Here is a 21,472-nt window from a genome sequence, read left to right on the forward strand (position 1 = left end):
TGTGGCAAAATATATGGAGCTCTTGAAAACTTCTACTTTAATAGTGGACACTAGCTATAGAGTGACTACGGTTGAGTGATGTGGATCATCTTGAAGTGGATTCTAGATTGGGTTCAAGTGCCTTGGAGACCCATAATAATCGGCTCGGATAAAGACCATAGGCCAGAGATCAACGAACGTGATAGAAAAATCCCTTTAAGCGATAAGCTCGACCGTTCGTTTGAAGCAATAAAATCTGATGATAATTGGAATTCATCCACCTGGTGCCGTGCGGATGCTACCCGAATGGGCAATACCCACTTTTTACTACGGGGAGCTCCAAAAAAATCAGATTTTTTACAGAATCTTTATACTGCAGTAAAAGAAGTATAAGAAGTAGTGATAATGAATTAGAGTGCTGGTCGTTAATTTCTGTCAACTAACACTGAACATTATGGCGATTGTCGACTGGCTCAGTCGAAAGCCACGCGAGCAGGGGACTGGCGATATGGAGTGTGTCCCAAAAGTCCTTGAGCCTGCAATAATTTCCCTGCCTGATTCTGGGTCGTCGACTGAACGGTCATCGCCTTTACATACCCCTAGGGTCGAGCTGGAATCTCCCTTTGACAGTCAAGATACCCTTACATTAGAAAAGAGGGCAGAATTTGGTCGCCTGGCATCCTGGAGAGGAGCATTGATCTTGTTGGTGACTTCGGGGTCTCAATTCCTTGACAATGTCTTTATGACAAGCGCGAACATTGCTTTGTCGTCCATTCAAGAGGAGTTTGACGTAAACAGCAGCAATCTCCAGTGGATGATCTCTGCATATACATTGGCCTTCGGCGGCTTTCTCCTATTGGCCGGTGCTTTGTCTGATCGGTGAGCATACTCTGATATATACTCAGTGATTAATCTAATTGGTAAATTTAGTTATGGAAGAAAGTTCATTCTCTGTGTGGGATTGTTCTGGTTATCCGTGTGGACATTGGCCATTGGCTTTGGGCAGTCTTTCATCCAACTCACTATATTTCGTGGTCTTCAAGGAGTTGGTGCAGCCCTGACTGTCCCATCTGCGATTGGTATCATCAGTTCTTACTTCACCGGAACCGACCGAACTAGGGGACTTTCAATCTATGCGGCGTCAGGAACGCTGGGATTTTGCGCCGGCTTGATTTTTGGTGGCTTCTTGACGTCCTCGCTAGGGTGGCGGTACATTTTCTACCTTATCGTCATTATCACAGGCTCGTTGGGCCTTCTTGGAGTCATTGTGCTACCAAAGTCTATGTTCACTGAGAAGACAGAGTCACGTATGGATTACTTTGGGGCGATCCTATCGACGGCTGGCCTCATTCTGCTGCAATTCGTGTTATCTGGAGGCGGTGTGTACGGCTGGAGTCAGCCGTTCATTATTGTTCTCTTGGTTCTTACAGTTGTGTTTCTCTTTGGGTTTGTTCTCCTGGAGAATTATATCAGCAACCCAATTATGCCCCTTCCTTTATGGAAGATTCGGAACTTTGCCGGGCTTTGGGTTGCAGGATTCAGTAAGTCCACTCATCCTGGGAAACCTTTATCGATACTAACAAATACACCAGCGGGCTACGGCAGTTATCAGAACGTCATCTATTACATCGTTTTGATGGCGCAGCAGGTAGATAAACTGTCCGCCGGCGACACAGCTCTTCGTTTCCTGCCCATGGGAGCTATCGGGTTCGTGGTATCCTTGGGAACTGGAAAGGCCCTTGAATACATGAACGGAAAATATCTTCTACTGGCAGGGATGGTACTCACTGTGATAGCACCTGTCCCTAGTGCTATAATCGCAAGCCCAGAGACTAGCTTGTGCGTTCCATGTTCCCAAGTCTTAACGCTGAAGCTAACTTTTTGCAGCTGGGTGAATGTTCTTCCAACATCTCTCCTCAGCATTTCTGCTGTTTCTCTCATTTTCGTCACTACTAGCACAGTTATATTGACATCTGTTCCCGTTCAAGTGAAAAGCCTGTGTGGAGGAATGGTAAGCTTTGTCCATTTAACTCTATATATCATGGATGATGCTGACGAATTCAGCTCAATACTGCCTTCCAAATCGGCTCTGGTGTCGCTCTAGCCATCTCTGCAGCTGTCACAGAGGCAGTTGACATTGAACAAGGTCATGGTCTTGCCCAGCAATATGCGACGGGACTTTGGTGCTCTGCTGGCCTTGGAGGGGTTGGTCTGATCATCGCATTCTTTGCGGTCCGCAGAAAAGGAATTGGGCCGGGTGATAGAACGGGCGAGCCCGTTGCCTTGTGATTTCTCGGTTGCTTGGTTTACATTGGTGATGGTCGGACGATTTTGATAATGCGGATTAATTATAGACTTAATGTTTTCAGATAGATAGAACTAGATTTGCACCGGGAAATCTACGGCGTACTCCATACAAACCAAGAAATTTTATGACCTGCATTCTCTCTTGCTGGGGTCCACCTGACTTTAAAATATTTTTAGGCCCGCAGTGGGGATAATCGCCACTGGATAAGCTGATAAAAAGCAACCTGAATAGCCTAAAAGTGTTCTGTGTTCTCCACCTTCTCCACCGCCGTTGCAAGCACTGCTATGCCGTACGCAGTACATAGGAGATACATCTCCACATGCCCTTGTCATATCTGAAACATCCCCTAATTTTGCAGAGATAGAGAGGAACTCTGAAGACACCAGAGTGCATATGACGGATCAATCAATTCCTCTTGGGATATAACTGCGGCAAGGGCCTGGGCTTCTCCGGCAACGCTTTTCACTTATTACCAGTTCTAGCGCATTAAAACATTCAATATAAAATTTGTTGTAAATAATATCATGACGATTCAAAAAGCCGTGGTCGGAGGCCTCATCTCCGTGTTGGCCCTCCCCCTAGCCGTCAGCAATCCGGTACAACACGGTGAAGGAAGCGGACCATACCCAGTGGTGAGTTGCCAAAGAATGTCTCGAGGCAAACCAAATCCGATTAATCATATCATCCCAAAAAGACCTACTTCGCTGAGTCGACACTGTACAACCATACGATTTACATGCCGTTCGCCGAAGGGAGAGACGAGACTCTTCCAGTCTTGGTCTGGGGAGAGGGCGGCTGCGAAAACAACGGCACTAAGTTCTTCAATTTCCTGACAAATGTCGCGTCGTATGGATTCATAATATTCGCCTCAGGCCCGCCCGAAAATGGAGCCGGAAACACTGACTGGCATATGATGACTGACGCCATTGATTGGATCACTGAGAAGTCAAATCTCCGTGGGTTGTATAACAACGTCGATGCGAATAGGATTGCAGTTGCAGGCCAAAGCTGCGGTGGTCTGGAAACTTATAAAATGCGCTCGGACAACAGAGTTTCTTTTCTGGGGATATTCAATTCCGGATTCATAGCTAACACTTCTCTACCTGGAGGACCCAATATACCAGATATAGAGGCTCCAGCTGCAATCCATAAGGTGCACAAGCCAGTATTCTATTTTCTGGGGGGACCTACAGATATTGCATATGGAAATGTAAGCTGACATGAGCACCTATTATGACCACAATATACTGAGGAGTCAAATAGGGTGAGAGAGACTACCACAATCTACGTGGCGTTCCTAAGTGGATTGGTAACTATCCAGGAGGGCATCAGGGGACTTATGATCAGGCTAATGGTGGTGCATATGGTATGGCTGCGGTGAAATGGTTACTATGGACGTTGAAGAAAGATACAGATGCAGCCGGATTTTTTAGGAACGGCGGGGCGGAAAGAGAAGGCTGGAATAGGACTGAAAGCTACGGGCTCGAAGACCTTCAATCCTTTGCTCAATGACGTATACATCATTATCGATGATTCTGGATGGTTGGCTGAAAGAAGGGGATCAGAACGAGTCTGACCAGTCGAGTTATCTTGTCCCTATGCTCGGTAGCGGTTGATTTAAATCCGCAACGCTAAACAACAACCAAAAAATAAATAAGTAAATAATTTTTTCAATGCAAAAAGCGAGACCGTGATTTTATAATATCAATAGGTTTCCGTGTTATAAATGATCAGGTGGTGGAGTACGGCAGGAAAAGAAAATAATAGAGAGCAGGCGGCCACCTGATCCTTGCAAGAAATTCCAATTTTCACAGCTCGACATAGATCACAGGTCGCCCCTATAGCCTTTTAGGCAACGAGAAACAGATCAAAGTCATCCTAATCTAACACTCCCTCACATCTATCAGGGATGCCTAGGAAGATATCGTCATAGTAAACATCACTAGTTACTGAGGATCCCGAGAACGTGCAGCTCCCGATAATATGTAGAACGTCCTCATTGTGCTTTGGCTTGTAGCTGCCCATAACCTCGGTCCATTGGTTGGGTGTATACAACATAGCATGTGCGATATATCCTGTTGTCGAGTTGCCACCTGCATAAACATACGTAGCGCAATCGTTCGCTCCGAAATTTGGTGCTTGATTTGCATGCTAAGAGTTGGTTCCCGGATTTAGGCCTTTTATAAGCTGCAAGATCGTGTTGCCGCGATTACTCACTGCTGTTTCGAGGTCACTGCGAGGTATAGATTATTAGAATATACGCCATCCTCAATCTCACAAGACACTACGGTGAATTCGCAGGTAATAGATGCCGCTATACGGCTGTATTTCATTTCTTATATGGGCGACATCAACAGTTGTACTTGTAAACCAAGGGGCCAAAGAACCCCATAATTTCCTCACAAGCGCAGAAACTATATTCGGCGGATTCAAGGGTTCTTGATATGAGGCTTTCCATGTATGTTGTTTTTCCGCCCAATCCTATCGTTGAATACATAAGAATAGCGACCGTAATAGCGACACAGCTGCAAATGACAATACCCACAGCCCAACGGTATAAGAAAGAAAGGAAGGGAAAACAATTTTTGGCTTTTATAGCGAGATGGCTTCCGTTCATGCAAACTTGGGATTTGTTTCGGTGTCTATATTTTATGTATTGATTAAATAAGTCTATTTATATATCCAAGATTAAACCGGGGGATTCTGCATGACATCCGCGTACTTTTCAACCAATGCATCCCTTATGTACGGGCTCCGTTGTCGAATTTCCTTACCCCAGATTAAAAACGAGATTGGGGCGACGACCAACAAAAGACTGATAAAGCCAAGCAGCGTACTCGCCCATTGGTAGCCCAGGGTCTGGTACATGCTCATAGTTGCAAGAGGCAAGAAAGCTGAGAGGGTATTCTCACCCATTGCGACAGTACCCATCACAGTCCCTGCGTACTTGCTATAGGCGTCAACGATATAATCTGCGAGGCCGGTCACCACAACCACGCTTCCCATGCCGACCATGAATAGGCCGACTGCTGGTGCTACCCAAGGGAGATCTGGATAGGACGTCCAGGCATAGATAAACATGCCTCCACCCATCCCAATAATACCTCCTCCAATTGAAAGATAGAGTCGTGATTCAGGAATAGGAACACCAGGTATCTCTTTATTCCGAGCAGCAGAGCCGAAATAAAGTCGTTCGGAGATGGACGAAAATAAGCATCCAACGGCCTGTCCAATGACAACTGCCGCTTGGACATAGCCAGCTTGAACTGAATCCCATCCATAAAGTCCAGTAAAAACTTGTTCAACGGACTGAGTAAAGAGATATAATGTCCCCACAGTGAACGCGGACCATAGAGTGGAAAAGAAGACGACATACTCCGTGAAGAACATTTTCAGGGGCCTCCGAACGCTCACAATGATCAGTTCGCGCATCGAACCTCCTTGAAGCTCCCAATTAGTGTATGCGTTCTTCCCTTTAGCACGGAGCTTTTTGGCCCGTTGTTTGAGAATGACTGAATCTCTGGATTCGGCGAGCGCAAACACATTGACGATAAATGCGATACCGTACCATATCAGTTGCATATACGAGATCCAACGCCAGGACAAAGACTGGAATATCGATGCGCCCACAACAGGCCCAATGCTGCTTCCTGCGAGATAGCCGAATATCCACAGAGTAACTGGCTTGTTGCGCTCTTTCTCCGTCTGCCACACATTTCCAATAATACTAGCAGCGCTATTTCCCAGTATAATAACGCATCCACCGGCGAAGAATCGGGTAACAATGAGGGTCGCAAAATTTTTGGCGACGGCCTGAGGAATAACGAAAATGATGAGGATAAGGTGTGTAAGTAGGAAAGTGTACCGAATGCCGAAGTCTTCCATAATAGGAAGCACAATTAAAGAGAATATGCCTCCGCCGACGGCCCAGCTCGTGACAGGCCAGTAGGAGTGAGGGAATTGGGCATCGCTGACATTGAATTGCTCATTGATGGCTTCATGTGCAACTGTGATGATGGTGCCATTCATCAAAGACACAAATGTCATGAAAAAGCCGATGATCGTGACCATCCATTTCTTATACTTTGGCCAGTTAAATGGGTTCTCAGGGTCGTCAGGACCAGTCCAGTCAACGATGATCACATCGGAGCTGCATTCTGAGGCTATGAATATGGTTAGCAAACATCTTTCCTTGAACGGGTGTCTCGTTCACGCTGAATCATGCATCCACCTACCTGGATTTTTCTTGCCACTATCACCCAGCACCATTTCCTTGGATCTGAATACAGTATGTGCTCCGTGAACTGAGAGCCTATTAAGATACTTGGCACCTTCAAAGCCAAGACAACGCAAAGGCTTGTCAAGGTCCTGCACGTCAGAATGTCGGATGCAATTATCCGGCAACTTTCAAACTCTCACCAGAATAAGGAAAATGATCTTCGTTAGTTTAATTTCACTTTTATTGTGTCTGATTCATCAGGGGAGTTTTTATGAGTTTAATACGACTACGGCGCAAAAAAAAAATCGCATCTGACACCCTTAAGAAGAGAAAAAAAGCGAGAGAGTTGAATAATTAGTGTCTGTCAACTTTTTACGTTTCTTCATTATTATTTAATTCATCCATGAAACATTTCCTTGGCCGGGTGGACGTGCGAACTGACGATCTAAAAGGACCCGAAGCCAATGATAGAGGACTATTGAAATCGAAAGCGGAGATGGGTCGTCAACTTCAATCATCATTCGGCTTCCTACAGCCCAAGAGCCCGCTAGGCGGCGGTAGATCAGCCGTTCTAGGCAGTCGCTTACTATCCAGCTCCTCGGCTCTGGCGACGTAGTCCCATATCCCCACAATCTTCTCACTCTACTGCCCTGTTGCGGTTAGCCTCAAATCACGTGATAGCAGAGCCCTGCCCTACAACGGAAGTGCATTGTATCGGAGGATCCCAGTAGCCTCATCTGTAACCCGACACATAGCAATATTTAAGTGGATTATCATACCTACAGCAATTTGATGCCCTGAAGATAGCGATTTATTGTGTCGCCTGGTGAGCCCTTGACGAAAATATCTCTAAGGTCTTTTCAAACGCGAAATATATATTCATTCCGACGATACATCAAAGTTAAGGAATACCTTTACCTATGTGAGAAGTTGACTGCGAAGTAGAAAGTTCTGACTTTTCCCGTTTGACGAGGTAACGCAATTGATATTAATAGTGCTTTATAGAAAACGGGAATAGTACGGCTTTTATATAAATATATACATATATATATATATCCCTCTGTAGTCTATGTTCTCTTGTGACTGAGCTTCGGTTATACCCCGCTTCCAAGTGTAAAGGGCAAGCCTCTTGGACATTAAGAATCAGATTTTTTACACCCATATTCCACTCTGCCCACTGCCGCTGCACACTGTTTCTGCCTATCACACAACAATAGCTGCCCCCTTTCCCCAGTGGGCTCTATAGTGACTTCACATGCCTTCTACTAGCCATACTCCGCAATGGACCGCTGGAATATAACCATGAATATGTTAACGCGACACCCCTCACCCCATGGGGAAGTACGATGTTAATGGCAGGAAGCCTTGGCCTTATTGATGCGCAGGGAAATGGAAACAGTATGTTTGTAGAAACATACAAGTTTGACTAACAAAAAAATGTCGCTCCCTTTAGCTCACGAGTCCAATAGTGTCCTTGCTTTTTAGTCTCCGCTTCAGATTCTCCTGGGTGGAATATATACCTCTCATGAATAAAGGGATCAGAAAGAAACTGTCGAGCAACAGACACGAAACCGGATTGCTTGATCGTGCCTTGCTTTCAAATGTTGTTCTTATATGATGTATAGACCGACCATGAAAGTGACGTAGACGAACGACAAGTACGTATTAAGGAGTCGAGGATACGGTGGGCAACAGTGTCAACATAAACAGCCATGAACCACGAAAACCTGACTCAAAGCGTCATTTCGCATGCTAACTTTGCCACTGATTGGACACATAAATTGAGTAACCAAACTAGAATGCGCGCATGTAATGTTTGATAACGGAGAGAATTACATAGGCATACTAGAGCTTTATTTGGATTTTGGGCTTCCAACGATGTAAATCGCAAGAAAGCATCATTGTCCTGTAGCAATACCTTTCAAGGGAGGGTAAAGCTAGGGCTAGGACTAAGAATTACCAGCAAATTCTATAAATTGTCTCCTCAGAACGAAGGTAGATAATGAGATACGATAGAACCATCAGACCAAGCGTTTTATTGACTACACGATGCGTTTCTTTATTTTTTTGCCTTGGGGCTCTTGTAGCCCTCTGCCTTCGCAGAAGTTCCTATGCCATTCGAAGATAGTTTCTACAATTTACCAGATGACGACGCTTGGAGACACTATAAATTTGGAACTACCTTGGATAGCCGAGAGATAGAACTTGCTCGGTACTCATAGAAATCATTAACTAGGTGAACATGTGATATCAGAAGGGTTATGCAAGGGGTTACACAGGGACTTCATCTCAACAATTAAAATATGTCGACCATCCGCTATGTACGTACTTTGATTCAAATTATATAAAGCAGACTTCATATTTCATATCATAGATGAGCAATTAGTTTGCATAATCAATTTTAAAGCGAAAGCGGCAAATGAAAATGAGTTTGAGTTTGGCTGTTGATGAGGAGCACCGACCGAATTCAGGAACAGGGATGGATATCTTAATCAACGACGCCAAAGCAGCTATCACCAAAGAGCATGAGATGACTATATCAGAAGCGCTTAAGAAATACCCTAAGGCTATTGGCTGGTCACTTTTGATATCCTGCGCCATTATCATGGAGGGATACGATGTCATACTCATGGGGTCTTTTTATGGCCTCCCAGCTTTCAACAGAAAGTATGGACATCTGATGACGGACGGATCGTATGGACTGTCAGCAAAGTGGCAGGCAGGTTTATCTAACGCCGTCCATTGCGGTCAAGTTGCCGGCCTGTTAGCCAGTGGGATACTTTCCGAGCGCAATGGCTACCGGAGGACAATGATTTATGCTCTCATAGCAACAATGGCCTTCATTTTTGTCCTTTTCTTCGCGCCTAACGTTCAAACACTTCTCGTTGGAGAGTTCCTACTAGGTCTTCCTCTGGGGGTTTACCAGTCTCTCTGTGTTACTTATGCATCGGAAGTCTGCCCGGTTGCGCTGCGGGCCTATCTGACTACATACGTGAATCTCTCATGGATAATCGGTCAATGGTTAGCTTCGGCTGTAATCAAAGGGTTTTCAAATCGCACAGACCAGTGGGCTTATCGCATTCCCTTTGCTATTCAGTGGGTATGGCCTATCCCTATCCTTATAGGTGTCTATTTGGCCCCTGAGAGTCCATGGTGGTTGGTCCGAAAAGGGCTCCACAATGAAGCCGTCCAGTGTGTTCGGCGCCTATCGAAGTCCAATTCCTCAGCAAGCGCAAAGCAAACTATTGCAATGATGACGTACACCGGTGAAATGGAGAGCAAAGTGTGCTCGAGCACAAGTTACTGGGACTGCTTTCGGGGGCATGATCTTCGGCGGACCGAGATCTCTTGTCTAGTTTGGGGGGTTCAGATACTCTGCGGATCCGGTCTTATGTCGTACTCTACGGTCTTTTACCAACACGCCGGCCTTCCAGTGCAGCAGTCCTTTAATATGACACTGGGCCAAAATGCGTTAGGATTCATGGGTACAATACTTTCTTGGGCTTTGATGGCATATGCTGGGCGGAGATCCATTTACGTTAGTGGGCTTGGGATCTTATGCGCCGTATTATTGATAATAGGCTTCATTTCTATCGCACCAGAATCATCGATACTGTCTTGGGTAACTGGATCTATGCTACTAGCATTTACCTTCGTCTACGACTGTACTGTTGGGCCTGTTTGCTATACGCTCGTCTCCGAAATTCCATCTGCTCGACTTCGCATAAAAACGGTCACGGTTGCGCGCAGCATTTACAATATCTTTGACATAGTCAATTCTGTTATCGTGCCGTATATGTTAAATGTCGACGCATGGGATTGGAAAGGCAAGTCGGGATTCTTCTGGGGTGGAATGGCACTTGGCTGTTCGATCTGGGCGTTTTTTCGGGTTCCAGAGCCAAAAGGTCGTACATATGCTGAGATCGATGCTTTATTCGAGAAGAAAGTTTCAGCAAGGAAGTTTTCTTCCACCCGGATAGAACTGTTCACTGAAGGTGGAGGGGGTACGTCGTTAAATAAGCACGATTGCCACCCTTTGACTGCTTAGTCTATCCACCATACACGAAGAGAATACAAGATAGCAATCTAATTTAGATCTCATAAAGTGCTTCAAATGGATTTCTCTGCAGGAAAAAGCAACTGCAAAACCTCCTCTCGCACATCCTGAACTATATTACCAGCGCCCTTCACGTCATGTACCAGCCCCACAGATGCCCCTGCATACGTAGCGAGTCTACCTTGAGGGCCCCAGCCCAAATCACCACATTTAAGGGCTTGATCATGAAGGACTTTTAATTCCTCGAATGGCTTCCCGTCCTGATGTTCAACAAATGATCTGTTGATGATGGTCCGCGGACTATATTCCTGCGGCCATCCATGCGTCCCGCGCAGCTGGTTATACAGTGTTGTCCGCGTTGTAGTCACGGCACCATCACCGGCTCGCAAAATCTCATCCTGATATCCGCGAGCGATTCGAACTTCTTTTGCCGCAAGAAATCGGGTTCCCATAACCACCCCAGAGGCTCCAAGGCATAGTGCTGCCGCTGCCCCTCGGCCATCCGAGATACCCCCGGCCGCAAACAAAGGAATTCCATACCTAGCCAACGTATCAGAAATTTCGGGAAGCAGCGTGATAAGTCCTATTCCGTCATGTGCTCTTCCATGGCCTCCTGCTTCAGCACCTTGAACAACAACTACATCGGGAGCTTCCGCGCCAGATATAAGTTGTTTAGCTTCAGACACGCTGCCTATTTGTACCCAAATTTGGGTCTCAGGTGAAGCCTGCCGGATTTGTTGGGACCAGGTGTCAATGTCCCTCTGTCCTCCGCGTGGGGCGAATAGCCAAGCTGCACAAGGTCTAAACCTGCCAATCGCAGCAACAGCGATCTCTATTTCATCATTCCAGAGCTGAAAGCCAACGCCGACAGGGAGAAGAGGGTTTGATGCCGACGTTGAACCAAAGACTGAGGATGAAGTGCGTATCCTGCCAACCAAGGCTGCTGCTTCTTCAAGATCCCCTATAATATTCTCCGTTTTAGGCCCTGATCCCATAAAGCCAAGCCCACGGCTCCGTGAAACCGCAACTGCCAGGGATGGCCCTGACATGATGCGCATCGGCGCACCCACCACAAAGGGACTCGATACCCATGGGTACGAGTGAGATAGCTTTGTGCCCAGCGACAGTAATCGTGACATTCTGATATTCAATTTCAGAAGTATGGGACTTGATAACTTTAAGAAGACGTAGTATCCCCGGCCGTATTCCTGCGAGTGACTCTTATAGGGACCCGCTCTGTGAAAGCGGTTATTGCGGGAACGACGGGAATCGGCTACAGATCAGAACCTAATCCTCTTCACATGTGACCATTTAAGGACATCGTTACAGACTCGGATCGGTAATATGGACACAACTATTATTATGTACATGAGACGAAGGTTTAGAATTGTTATAAGTATTAAGTTAATTGATCATCCAGGTCAAAAGACCCCGCATCCCGTGCATTTATCAAGTTCAGATGCCGCGAAGTGGCCGTTAAATCATGAGAAATATCTCTATTATGCCCAAAATTTAGAGAAATAGGCGTAGAGAAATTCATCAGTCTAAGCCGCAGAGGAATCTATCGAGATATTCATTCAGGCTAGTTACACTGAGAGACGGGCGAGAGTGAGATCGAAATTACCAATACAAAATAAGGGTGAATATAATAAATTCAACTGTATCATATGCGTGCATCATAAAATATCCGAGTGATGCGACGGTGGAAGCATCTCTGTTTGCAAGAATTCATAAATATCAACACCCTGCAATGTCGGAACATCAGCAACCAAACCTTCTAACCATGAAACTTCGTCATGATTGGGAAGTGTTGCTCTGGAAGGGGGCGGAGGGACCGGCTCTTGGGGATGTTCGTCTAAAAGATGGCCCAGTAATTTTGTATCTTCACTCCGGCGCCTTTGGTAAAGCGTGATCAGGAGACGAGCAGTGCTATATGCTTCTTGCATGGTATCCGTATCATAGGTGGAAGCGACGAGCTTCAGGGTTTGTAAAGCGTTTGGAAGGATTGCTAGTGCTGGACTCGTATCCATCTCGAGAATGACTGTGATCATCTGGAATGGTACATTGGCCACATGGTGCCACGGGCAACAATTTGCAAGCATTGCACGTGCAGAGTCAAGAGCTCTAGTAAATAGACTGAGAATCTGCATCATTGTCTCAGATGACGCAGTGAGATTCGTCATACGCAGACGTCGCAGGAGGCAGAGGACAAGGTTACACTGACCAAGAATCGACGGGGGCTGCGTATGAGTTCCACTGAGTGTACGTAATAACGCACCTTCAAGATCTTTATCATTGTTCTCGTTTTCGGGACCTAGGCTGGCGGAAACATGAAAGAGATTGAGCAATTCCACTGTAGAATCGCCAGGTCTGGATGACGGGAGCACCAAGGAATCGTTGGCCAACGACACCCTAGAAAGACCAAGATCGTAAGATATCCAGAGATTCAAGTGTCGTGACACTCCGACAAGTCTTCTCCTAATGTCGGGATCGCACTGTTCACGGCCACCAGCCTGGTGCGGTGACTCATGCTGTAGTTTTGCAGCCTCGATTAAGTGCATCAAGGTGGAACTTGCGATCCATGCCGGGTAGGGAGGTGCGGTCATGCGCATGTACACCACTCGAAGAGCCCATGCTGTCACGATATCCAACGATGGGGGTTCGCGACTAAGATATGAATCCATGATCGACCGCGCCAATTCGATCAAGCACATTTCCGTGATCTTGATGTTTCGTTCCGAGAATAACAAGCCCAACGCTGCGACACCAGCAAGTACGCTATCATAAGAATCGTCGGCAGATGAAGATTCCCAGCGGGTATCAAGACGCGAAAAGAACGTAGCAGAGTCGATGAAACCATAGCAAATATCTATCTTGCTGAAATAGGTATTCGCTAACGACTGCATTTCGGCAAGAGACACCAAATCGACGATTGGAACCACAGAGACAGTCCCCAAGCCGGAGGGTAATGTACGGGTTCCGATATTCCACCCAAACAAATTCAACTTGGGGGCATTGGTAGGATCAGCTTTCAGTGCAATTTTCCTTACAAACGCTGCACCCGAATTTGCCTCAAGGGACTCGACGAAGTCAGGGGCATGCGATGGGGCTGGGTTACGCGATACTATCGGCGCACTAGCAGAGTGACCGTCAACTCCTGAAGTTGCATGCCTAATTCGTCTCTGAGACTTGTAATGACAGTCGTAACCCCAGCTGGTGCATGTGGAGCAGGGAATATCTCCGTTGCATTTTCGCTTTCGCTCCCGACAGGGCTCGCACGCGACCCGGGACCTTTTGCGCTTGTAATCCGCGGGAAGAGAAGACATCACGTATCCGCCAAGAGATACGTACTCAGTGGTGGGAGTCTTAGGATGAGTTTGGGGAGTGCAGGTGTCATATGGCGGATGTTGCGGATCCGCCCGCAATACCCGCGGATATTTTATAACCCTTAATGCAGGCGAGATCCGAAATAGATAGATGCGATAGAGGGACAGAAGGAACCGCCTAAATTGCCCCTAGGGCTTATTCGGCAGGGAGTACGCAAGTCTGATGTGTTCTACATGTCCCCCGTAAGAGAACGAGCAGAAAGTTAACCTCAGGCATGACACCGCCCAAATAGGTGAGACTGTCGCACGTGATGAAGCGCGCTCGTGTTGACGCGTTAATGTCCTTCGGGAGCTTCGACTCCGTTCACGTTCCGACATCATTTAGAGATGCGATTCTTTGATCCATCTGGATACGAAACCACTAGAAATGGTTCATCTACTGGATTTGCCGAATGAAATCTTATCACAATGTATTAGTTTCGTCATTGAGAAGGATCATGACTCGAGCACACCGGCGTACTTCGATGATGGGATGAGGAGTTCGAGTTATCAAATCTCTGTCTTGTTTCGCGCAAGCTTCGAGACTTGGCTCAGCCATTATTGTTTAATCATTTTTGGGATCTTGATCTAGACGGCGGTCTGAGGAGGCTAGTTTGCTTTACAAAAACAATCATCTCCAACCCCAAACTTGGCGAATATGTTAACATTGTTCGTGTATACCCCGTATTGGGCGTTTTTCCGGGATATCTTGTATAAAAATGTCTTCCCAGGATTCCAAGCTCTTCGCGGGTGTGGTCCGGGTCCTGCAGTTGCCCAAGGACCACGAAAAAGACTGGCTGTCGGCCGTGGAGAAGAGAGACCCCAGCGTACTAATGGCCATACTGCTCACTCTAACTCCGAAACTTCGTGTCCTTGCCTTCCCCGGGGGTCAGATTATGATGGATCCATTCGGACAACTATTACATGATCCGGCTTTCCTGGCCAATCTGCGTACCCTCGAACTTGAGGGGGATGCCGACCTATATTTGGGGTATAACGTCGGCGAGTACCATGAATTTTGCCTCAAACGGCCAGTCGAAAAACTAAATGTGAAATACAGCTCACTGAAGGGCAAAAGTTTCCCAACCTCCTGGGTCCCTGGCGCGCTATCGTTAGAGAACATTCATCTTGAGTTCTGCGACCTAGATCGCGTGAGCGTCACGAAGCTTCTGAAGTGCTGCAAAGCTCTGAATACTTTCGTTATCGACAATTGGTCACAGAGGCCTCCTTCGAGATCCTCGCTGGAAACAGATAGAAAGGTTGACTTCGACGGACGCTTTATATATGACGCGCTTTTACCGCACAGAGACACGCTGACACTCCTTCAACTTGAGTTCGGTGATTCATGGGACCTTGGCGATGGTGTTCTTTTGTCTGTTGACTCTCCAGCCAAGTTTCCTTCGTTCCGAGCCTTCTCCAGGCTGGAAGGCCTCAGAGTCAGCCACTGGCTTCTCACGCCTTACCCGGAGCTCCCACCGTCAATCAAAACCTTCTTCATCTCGAACTGCAATGTCTCGGTCCGAAACATGACGCACAAAATTGCCGCGGAGTACAAAAATGGTTCTCTTCCGCTGTTGGAGCATTTCCTAATCCGTTCAATGGATCTCTCCCAAACAGTCAAGTTACCAGGCCAAGTAATCCCACAAGGTGGAACTCCTGCCGATGGTTTTTTCGCCCTGCGAGATCTGTTCAAAGATACCACAGTCAAGTACGATATTTCGCCTTACCACTTCCCGTGATGGTTACGTTGGTCCTGAGGAGGACTTTGATGAGTATGATGAGGATCCTTATTAGAATTTTTATGAAGACCAGGATCCGCCGGAGTTTGAATTGGGCGGCTCAATGGGTGGTTCTATACCTCCTTCTGAGATGCGTGAACTCATGACGCATATTTTTGCGAACCCCGTTCATTACGATTCTGACGACAGCTTCGTCAATGGCATTGATTGAAACGTTTCTTTTGTCTCGGCTAATTACTGTATGAATTCATGTCCATGTCATGTTTCTTTTTATTTTTATACCAGCGCAGATCGACATAGATTTATTCAAGTTTCATTGGACGTTATTTCGGGTTTAAGGAATCGTATTGGTACATATTCCGGCGATACACAATGTAATCTTCCCACCATACAGTCTCCATGTACGTTTATGGTATCTCAATTATTTATGTCCCAGGCACCCATGTCGCATTTTTACCCTTCCAGCAACTTCAAGGCACAGACCTTACCTTGAATGTATGGGTGACACGGCCTGTAACGACTCCTGCTGTGTTCAAAATGGCTGGATGGTGGAATATCCTCAGCTTGTGGCGCATCTGCTGCGTTCCAATCTGAAGTTGATCCAATATCTCCATCACGGCCGCATAGAGAATGTTGATATTGCCATCCTCGATTTTGACCGAGATACCAAGGGCACCATTTACCCCAAGGCTTCTTGTCTGTTCCGATGCTCGTACAGCAATTCCATAGCATCCATCAGCACCGAGCTTCCCCACGACAGTCCCTTCAAAAGCCTCCATGAGAAGGGTACAGAATCGACCTTCACCCGCAACCAGCTCCGGGTATCTTGACATTGCATTGTAAATACGTCCAAGCTTCTGGCATCTCGGTCTCAGCTGTAAGCCGCTATCAACTGCGTCTGCAGCCTCGGCAAGAACGCCGTACAATTGTGCTAGCTGCTGTAGCGGGAAGGCTGGGGCTGGAAGGTTACAGCCATCGATCGCCCAATATATCTCACTCTCTCCCACGTTACAGAGCTCATCAAAAACACGCTTCACCTTGACCTGCATCGGGTGATCTGCGAGGTGATAATCGGTGACGCCGGCGCCCAGAGCCTTCGCCCCCGCAAGCATCCCAGCATGTTTCCCCGAGCAGTTACTATGAACACCCGTTGGATTGACATCTTCTTTGGCCCATTGTGTCTTTACTGTCTCTGATAAAGCAGGATGAGCTCCACACCGGAGATCCTCTTCTCGGGCTTGCGATTTGGCCAACATTGCGCGGGCTCGGGAGACATGTCTGTCCTCGCTGTTGTGTGATGCGCACATAAGGGCCAGGTCGGCGTCATCAAAAGCGAATCGGTCAAACGCTCCAGCTTCTATGATAGCTAGTGCCTGGGCTGGTTTAGCTGCGGATCGCGCCAAGGTCATTCTCATTGGATTGCCGACGGCGTGGAGCAGTCCGCCCTTAGAATCAACTACCGCCGCATGGACCATATGACGATTCTCGACAATGCCTCCCCGGTCCGTGATGATACAATCTTCGATGTGACTTCCCATTTTAGGGTTCTCGGTTGTACTGGGTTCGTTAGAAACAATGCAGGGTGTGACAGACGGATTTGACTTACTATTCTGTTCTACGGGTATCAGTTATTCTGTGTATATTTTTCAGTTTCGGGGTGAGGCAGGTTCAGCCAAGATGATTCGGCTCCCCGATATAATAATAATATTCATTTCATAAGGACTCGCATTGGCTATTACATAATAAGAATTTCTTCTGTTGAGTTGGATCGACATTTCGCAAAATTTCTTCCATTTCGGTTAAGAAATGCGAGGGCGGGCCGCTATTTGCTGTACCAGAACTGCGTTCAATCACCAGAAAATTATAGTACAGAATAAGGTAGGCCTGGACTAGGAGCTAACGTACGATCGAAATACTGATCTGGAATGTGCTACTGAAGCAACGAGCCCTTCGGTTCCTGACGAAATAATAACTAGTTGCCTCAGGCATAATTACTGGTTTAGATTAGCGCACACCCTCCTTGTTTTTCGCTGAGTAACCATTTTCTGGTGTTTAAATAGGAGTCGCCACATAATCAGAAGCTTAATGCACTTTATGGACCTGGTCTGCGGAAGGGGTTTTTCGCGGACGTGGTCATCCAAAAGTTCACGCTTGACAGAGAGAGCAATGTCATTTTTGCGAGACTACGGTTTTGTATTGGCCGATTCTTCCGAGAGAGAAATTGTAAAAAACTATGCATCAAAGTCCATATCGTGGCATTCTGCACCGGTAGTAAAGATGTCTCAAACGTATCTTTTTTTTGACATCCTTTGGTAGTATTACCGTCGACAGAACTACGGCGAGCTACAAAGTCCAATGGATAGTTAAGCCTAGGTATCATTTCTGCAAGATGCCGATAGTTGCTTCGCAAAATATGGACTCCACATCTCTTAGCTTCATATCGGCATATCGCACTATATTTTTCACATTAGGAACACTCCTGCTTGAGGCAACAGATGGGTCCGGGTCCATCTTATCCCTTCCGTCCGTTTAGCCCATATATACCGTAGTTGCGCAAGTCCCTCCAGCACATTGACAAACCTGCTTCTATTGTATTTCTCCATCAGATAACCTTCAAAAAAATTTTTGTGCTCATCCAAAATACAATCTGAGGCCGCTATAAATGTCGCCCAGACAAGAACTTGTTTGCTGGGCGACACTATAGGGAAGGCCTTGAGAGTTGCTTCAAAGCGCCCCACGCGAGTGATTGACTCTGTGATAGAATTTTGACTCTCTTCATATATTGAGGTGCTGGTTACCAGTTGAATGTAAATATCATGTGCTTGCTGAATTATATATTCGACATAGGCTGCAGCTGCAGCGTGTTCGGGTTCATGTTGTGCGCAGTACCATAGGCAATCGAACAGTCGCTCCCAGCGCGATGGTTTGGATAGTATGTTCAGGCCATTTCTCTCGCTGATCAAGGGTGCTGCATAAACCCGCATGCTGCCATACATATTAGCCCCTCCACCAGATACCCTTTTGCATGTCTGTCTGGATGTTCTGAGAAACAAAAGAATATCACCACTCACTTTCGTACTTGGCGCATGGCGAGCTCTCCAATTTCGCTCCCGGCAAGATTATTCTCGCCACCGAGTATATTGACGGCTGCATTGAGCATACTGGACAATATCGGAAAGTCATTACGGCCATTTACCATAACGGACGTAAGCAATACAAGAATTGTGACAGCAATAGACTGCTGAGTTTCTTAGTTGCTTTTAGCCAAATCTCGACGCTGCTTCAAACCATTGTCGCATCGAAGCCGGGTGCAGGTGACAATATCGATTATTCCTGGAGCGGTATTGTGAGCTTCACTCGAGATGGGATACCGTTCATTGGTAATTTGCCATTCTGTGGACGTAGCCACCAGTTTTTTTTTTGGGCACATATCATGCTACCGGCATGATAAAGGCATTCCGGGCATCCCAAGCTGCTGCGGCGATACTTTTAGGAAAGGGTATACCAGCCGACTTTCCTACATCCATGCTTTTGACAGACGTTCTCTTGACAGTGGGAAGCCTCCCGTATACCGGCATGTATCGAAGTTATAGAATGGTACATATATCGTATAGTGGTTAACTTCAAAGTTCTATGACCCAGGATAAGCAGCGGTAGTCGCTGGTAGTCAACCATACAACTACGACATATATGGCGCACAGCTTGAAGTTCTCACTACGCTGGCTATGTAGCAATCCTGTCATATACCTGGTGACGGGGAATTCAATGATTAGTAGACGAAATCTCTTACAGCCAGTTAGGATGACACAAACCCTTGCTATTATGGGATCAAATCGAAAGATCGGTACCGGTCAGAAGCTGTCTAAGTCTACATTACTACGAAGTTCGAGCCAGGTGCTGCATGGCGCTGCCAATTCCAAGCCCAGTTTTCGTCACAATCTCTCGGAAGTATTAGATCTTATGGGTCAATTTCCGGGAGTCATCTGTCATATGCCAATGAATGTGGGAACATCACCGGTGGATCTGAAAGAAAGAGACCAGGCCTTATCAAATTTTTCATGCAGCTCCGACGCGTTACATATGCGTGCAAGTGGGGTACTGAGGCATATCGCTGACCTCATGTTACCAATCCACTCGACTAAGTTAGTATATTACATAATAGGGTAAGGACCCTGGATGCAACGACACCCATCTCAATATTTTCTTTCATAGTAGGAAGGAAATTATAAAATACCTGTTTGCTTCATGTTAGCTATCTGTATCTTTCAGCAGTACACAGCCCGCCTAATTAAAAAATCGTTTACTTGCGCACCCGGTGTGACAGGTATGAATGGATTGAAAATTGCTATCTGTAGGATTGTCGACGCACCCGATAATATATACATTAAATTGGCACGGCCCTATAATCTCCGGCGGAACATGCCTTGAAGGCGTGACCTCGATTTGGTTTCAGCTATTCCACGTGGTATGTAGTTTTCCGTTCCTGCCATCACCACCTTCAGCCAAAGACTAAATCTAGATAGTCAATGACGTCATTAATATCGAGTTCTTACTCCATGGCTCAGGGCACACGCATCGCTAATTAATTTAAGTTTGAATCGACTCCACCTATATCGTTCCTGGGACTTGTAACTGATCGCGCTTCTTTTTGCAACCTCTGCCGTTGCATTATGGACCTATCAACTTCGGCATTTCTAAATCCGGAAGAAGGTTCTATAACTGATAGGCAGAGTAGTTGCGTATTAGAAGGACTAGAGATAAATAGTTAACTACCGTTATATCTCCATGTGGCTGACTAAGTGTGTCATAAAGAGAGGGAGAGCTCGTATATATAAAATCGAAGACCCAGTAGGCTGGGAGGCTATCCATATTCTGGAAGAGTGTATTGTATTTACCGATTTATTACCTCGAACTACAAGTGTCCTCAGAACGTATCATGCAGGGAAAACTTTTATCCCTCTTTGGGCTCCTAGCTCTCCAGGGAGTTTGTATGCCCGAAAGTGAGTGACCATTTCCTGAGTATAGTAGCAATCCTAACAATCAGCAGTTGTAGTCACCGAACATTGCACTGAAACTATATGCGTCCCGAATGGTCGGTGTACCTATACTTATTTCTCATTTTCTTCTCTGACGATGTGCTAGTTGCTGCGACAGAATTGACTACAACGCAGTACACCACAGAGATTATAAATGTCTATGAAACCCTGACTGTGTGTGAAAATCCGCAGCATGGGACGAGCATAACAAATAATCAATTTCCTGGATCGTTACCAGCGTCTCACCAGGAAGGCACGGAGTCTACGAAATCGGGATTTACTGGTGGCTCTCAGAGTCTAACTACGGAACCCTCCTCGACAAGCAACGGAAGGGAGAGTTCCATACCTAGCACAACTACCTCGTCCACTTCATCTATTTCATCAGCCACTGGCACGGGTATAACCACTTCATCTACTACTACTTCACCCACGGCGACTCCTTCTTCATCTTCTACCACAACCAGTTCATCTAGCAGCAGCAGCTCCACCTCGCCTACTACTAGTAGCACTATTACTTCACCCACGACCACGACTACGTCGCCGTCTTCTACGCCCACAACCACTTCACCTACTACCTCCAGAAGCACAACCACGTCGCCTACTGCTACTACTACTAGCAGCAGTAGTAGCAGCACAGCCACTACTACTTCACCTACTACAACTGCAACTACGACTACTAGCAATAGCAGCAGTAGTAGTACATCCACCTCTTCCACCACTACTACCACGACTACTCCTACAACCACTACCACGACCCCGACGACTACTA

General features: G+C 46.5%; 7 protein-coding genes across 7 annotated transcripts; 4 read left to right on the forward strand and 3 right to left on the reverse strand.

The window, feature by feature from the left end:
* Nucleotides 1–433: 433 nt before the first annotated feature.
* BDV59DRAFT_193081 (MFS transporter) lies at nucleotides 434–2,268 on the forward strand (the record flags this gene model as incomplete). The annotated part of the gene is made up of 5 exons (XM_073692158.1): nucleotides 434–858; nucleotides 910–1,520; nucleotides 1,572–1,818; nucleotides 1,867–1,990; nucleotides 2,044–2,268. 5 exons carry the CDS (start codon nucleotides 434–436, stop codon nucleotides 2,266–2,268), a joined length of 1,632 nt encoding a protein of 543 aa, XP_073548377.1.
* Nucleotides 2,269–4,975: 2,707 nt separating this feature from the next.
* Nucleotides 4,976–6,556, reverse strand: BDV59DRAFT_201786 (putative MFS multidrug transporter; the record flags this gene model as incomplete). Its single annotated transcript, XM_073693889.1, has 2 exons — nucleotides 4,976–6,450; nucleotides 6,523–6,556. 2 exons carry the CDS (start codon nucleotides 6,554–6,556, stop codon nucleotides 4,976–4,978), a joined length of 1,509 nt encoding a protein of 502 aa, XP_073548378.1.
* A 1,283-nt stretch (nucleotides 6,557–7,839) lies between these two features.
* Nucleotides 7,840–10,554, forward strand: BDV59DRAFT_193083 (MFS maltose permease MalP; the record flags this gene model as incomplete). Its single annotated transcript, XM_073692159.1, has 3 exons — nucleotides 7,840–7,847; nucleotides 8,419–8,501; nucleotides 9,017–10,554. 3 exons carry the CDS (start codon nucleotides 7,840–7,842, stop codon nucleotides 10,552–10,554), a joined length of 1,629 nt encoding a protein of 542 aa, XP_073548379.1.
* Nucleotides 10,555–10,616: 62 nt separating this feature from the next.
* On the reverse strand, nucleotides 10,617–13,889 carry BDV59DRAFT_193085 (uncharacterized protein; the record flags this gene model as incomplete). Its single annotated transcript, XM_073692160.1, has 2 exons — nucleotides 10,617–11,703; nucleotides 12,265–13,889. 2 exons carry the CDS (start codon nucleotides 13,887–13,889, stop codon nucleotides 10,617–10,619), a joined length of 2,712 nt encoding a protein of 903 aa, XP_073548380.1.
* A 176-nt stretch (nucleotides 13,890–14,065) lies between these two features.
* Nucleotides 14,066–14,801, forward strand: BDV59DRAFT_177714 (uncharacterized protein). Its single transcript, XM_073689660.1, has one exon. The coding sequence runs from the start codon at nucleotides 14,317–14,319 to the stop codon at nucleotides 14,518–14,520; it is 204 nt and encodes a 67-aa protein (XP_073548381.1). The 5' UTR covers nucleotides 14,066–14,316; the 3' UTR covers nucleotides 14,521–14,801.
* On the forward strand, nucleotides 14,648–15,667 carry BDV59DRAFT_201787 (uncharacterized protein; the record flags this gene model as incomplete). Its single annotated transcript, XM_073693890.1, has 1 exon — nucleotides 14,648–15,667. The coding sequence occupies one exon, from the start codon at nucleotides 14,648–14,650 to the stop codon at nucleotides 15,665–15,667; it is 1,020 nt and encodes a 339-aa protein (XP_073548382.1).
* Nucleotides 15,668–16,137: 470 nt separating this feature from the next.
* On the reverse strand, nucleotides 16,138–17,205 carry BDV59DRAFT_201788 (asparaginase; the record flags this gene model as incomplete). Its single annotated transcript, XM_073693891.1, has 1 exon — nucleotides 16,138–17,205. The coding sequence occupies one exon, from the start codon at nucleotides 17,203–17,205 to the stop codon at nucleotides 16,138–16,140; it is 1,068 nt and encodes a 355-aa protein (XP_073548383.1).
* Between the last annotated feature and the right edge of the window lie 4,267 nt (nucleotides 17,206–21,472).

This window comes from Aspergillus ambiguus, assembly GCF_047715705.1.
Source record: "Aspergillus ambiguus strain CBS 117.58 unplaced genomic scaffold BDV59scaffold_14, whole genome shotgun sequence".
NCBI lineage: Eukaryota > Fungi > Ascomycota > Eurotiomycetes > Eurotiales > Aspergillaceae > Aspergillus > Aspergillus ambiguus.

Bases quoted from the DNA above. Each gene is read 5' to 3' on its own strand.
- BDV59DRAFT_177714 (XM_073689660.1), top strand. From the start codon at position 14,317: ATGGTTCATCTACTGGATTTGCCGAATGAAATCTTATCACAATGTATT.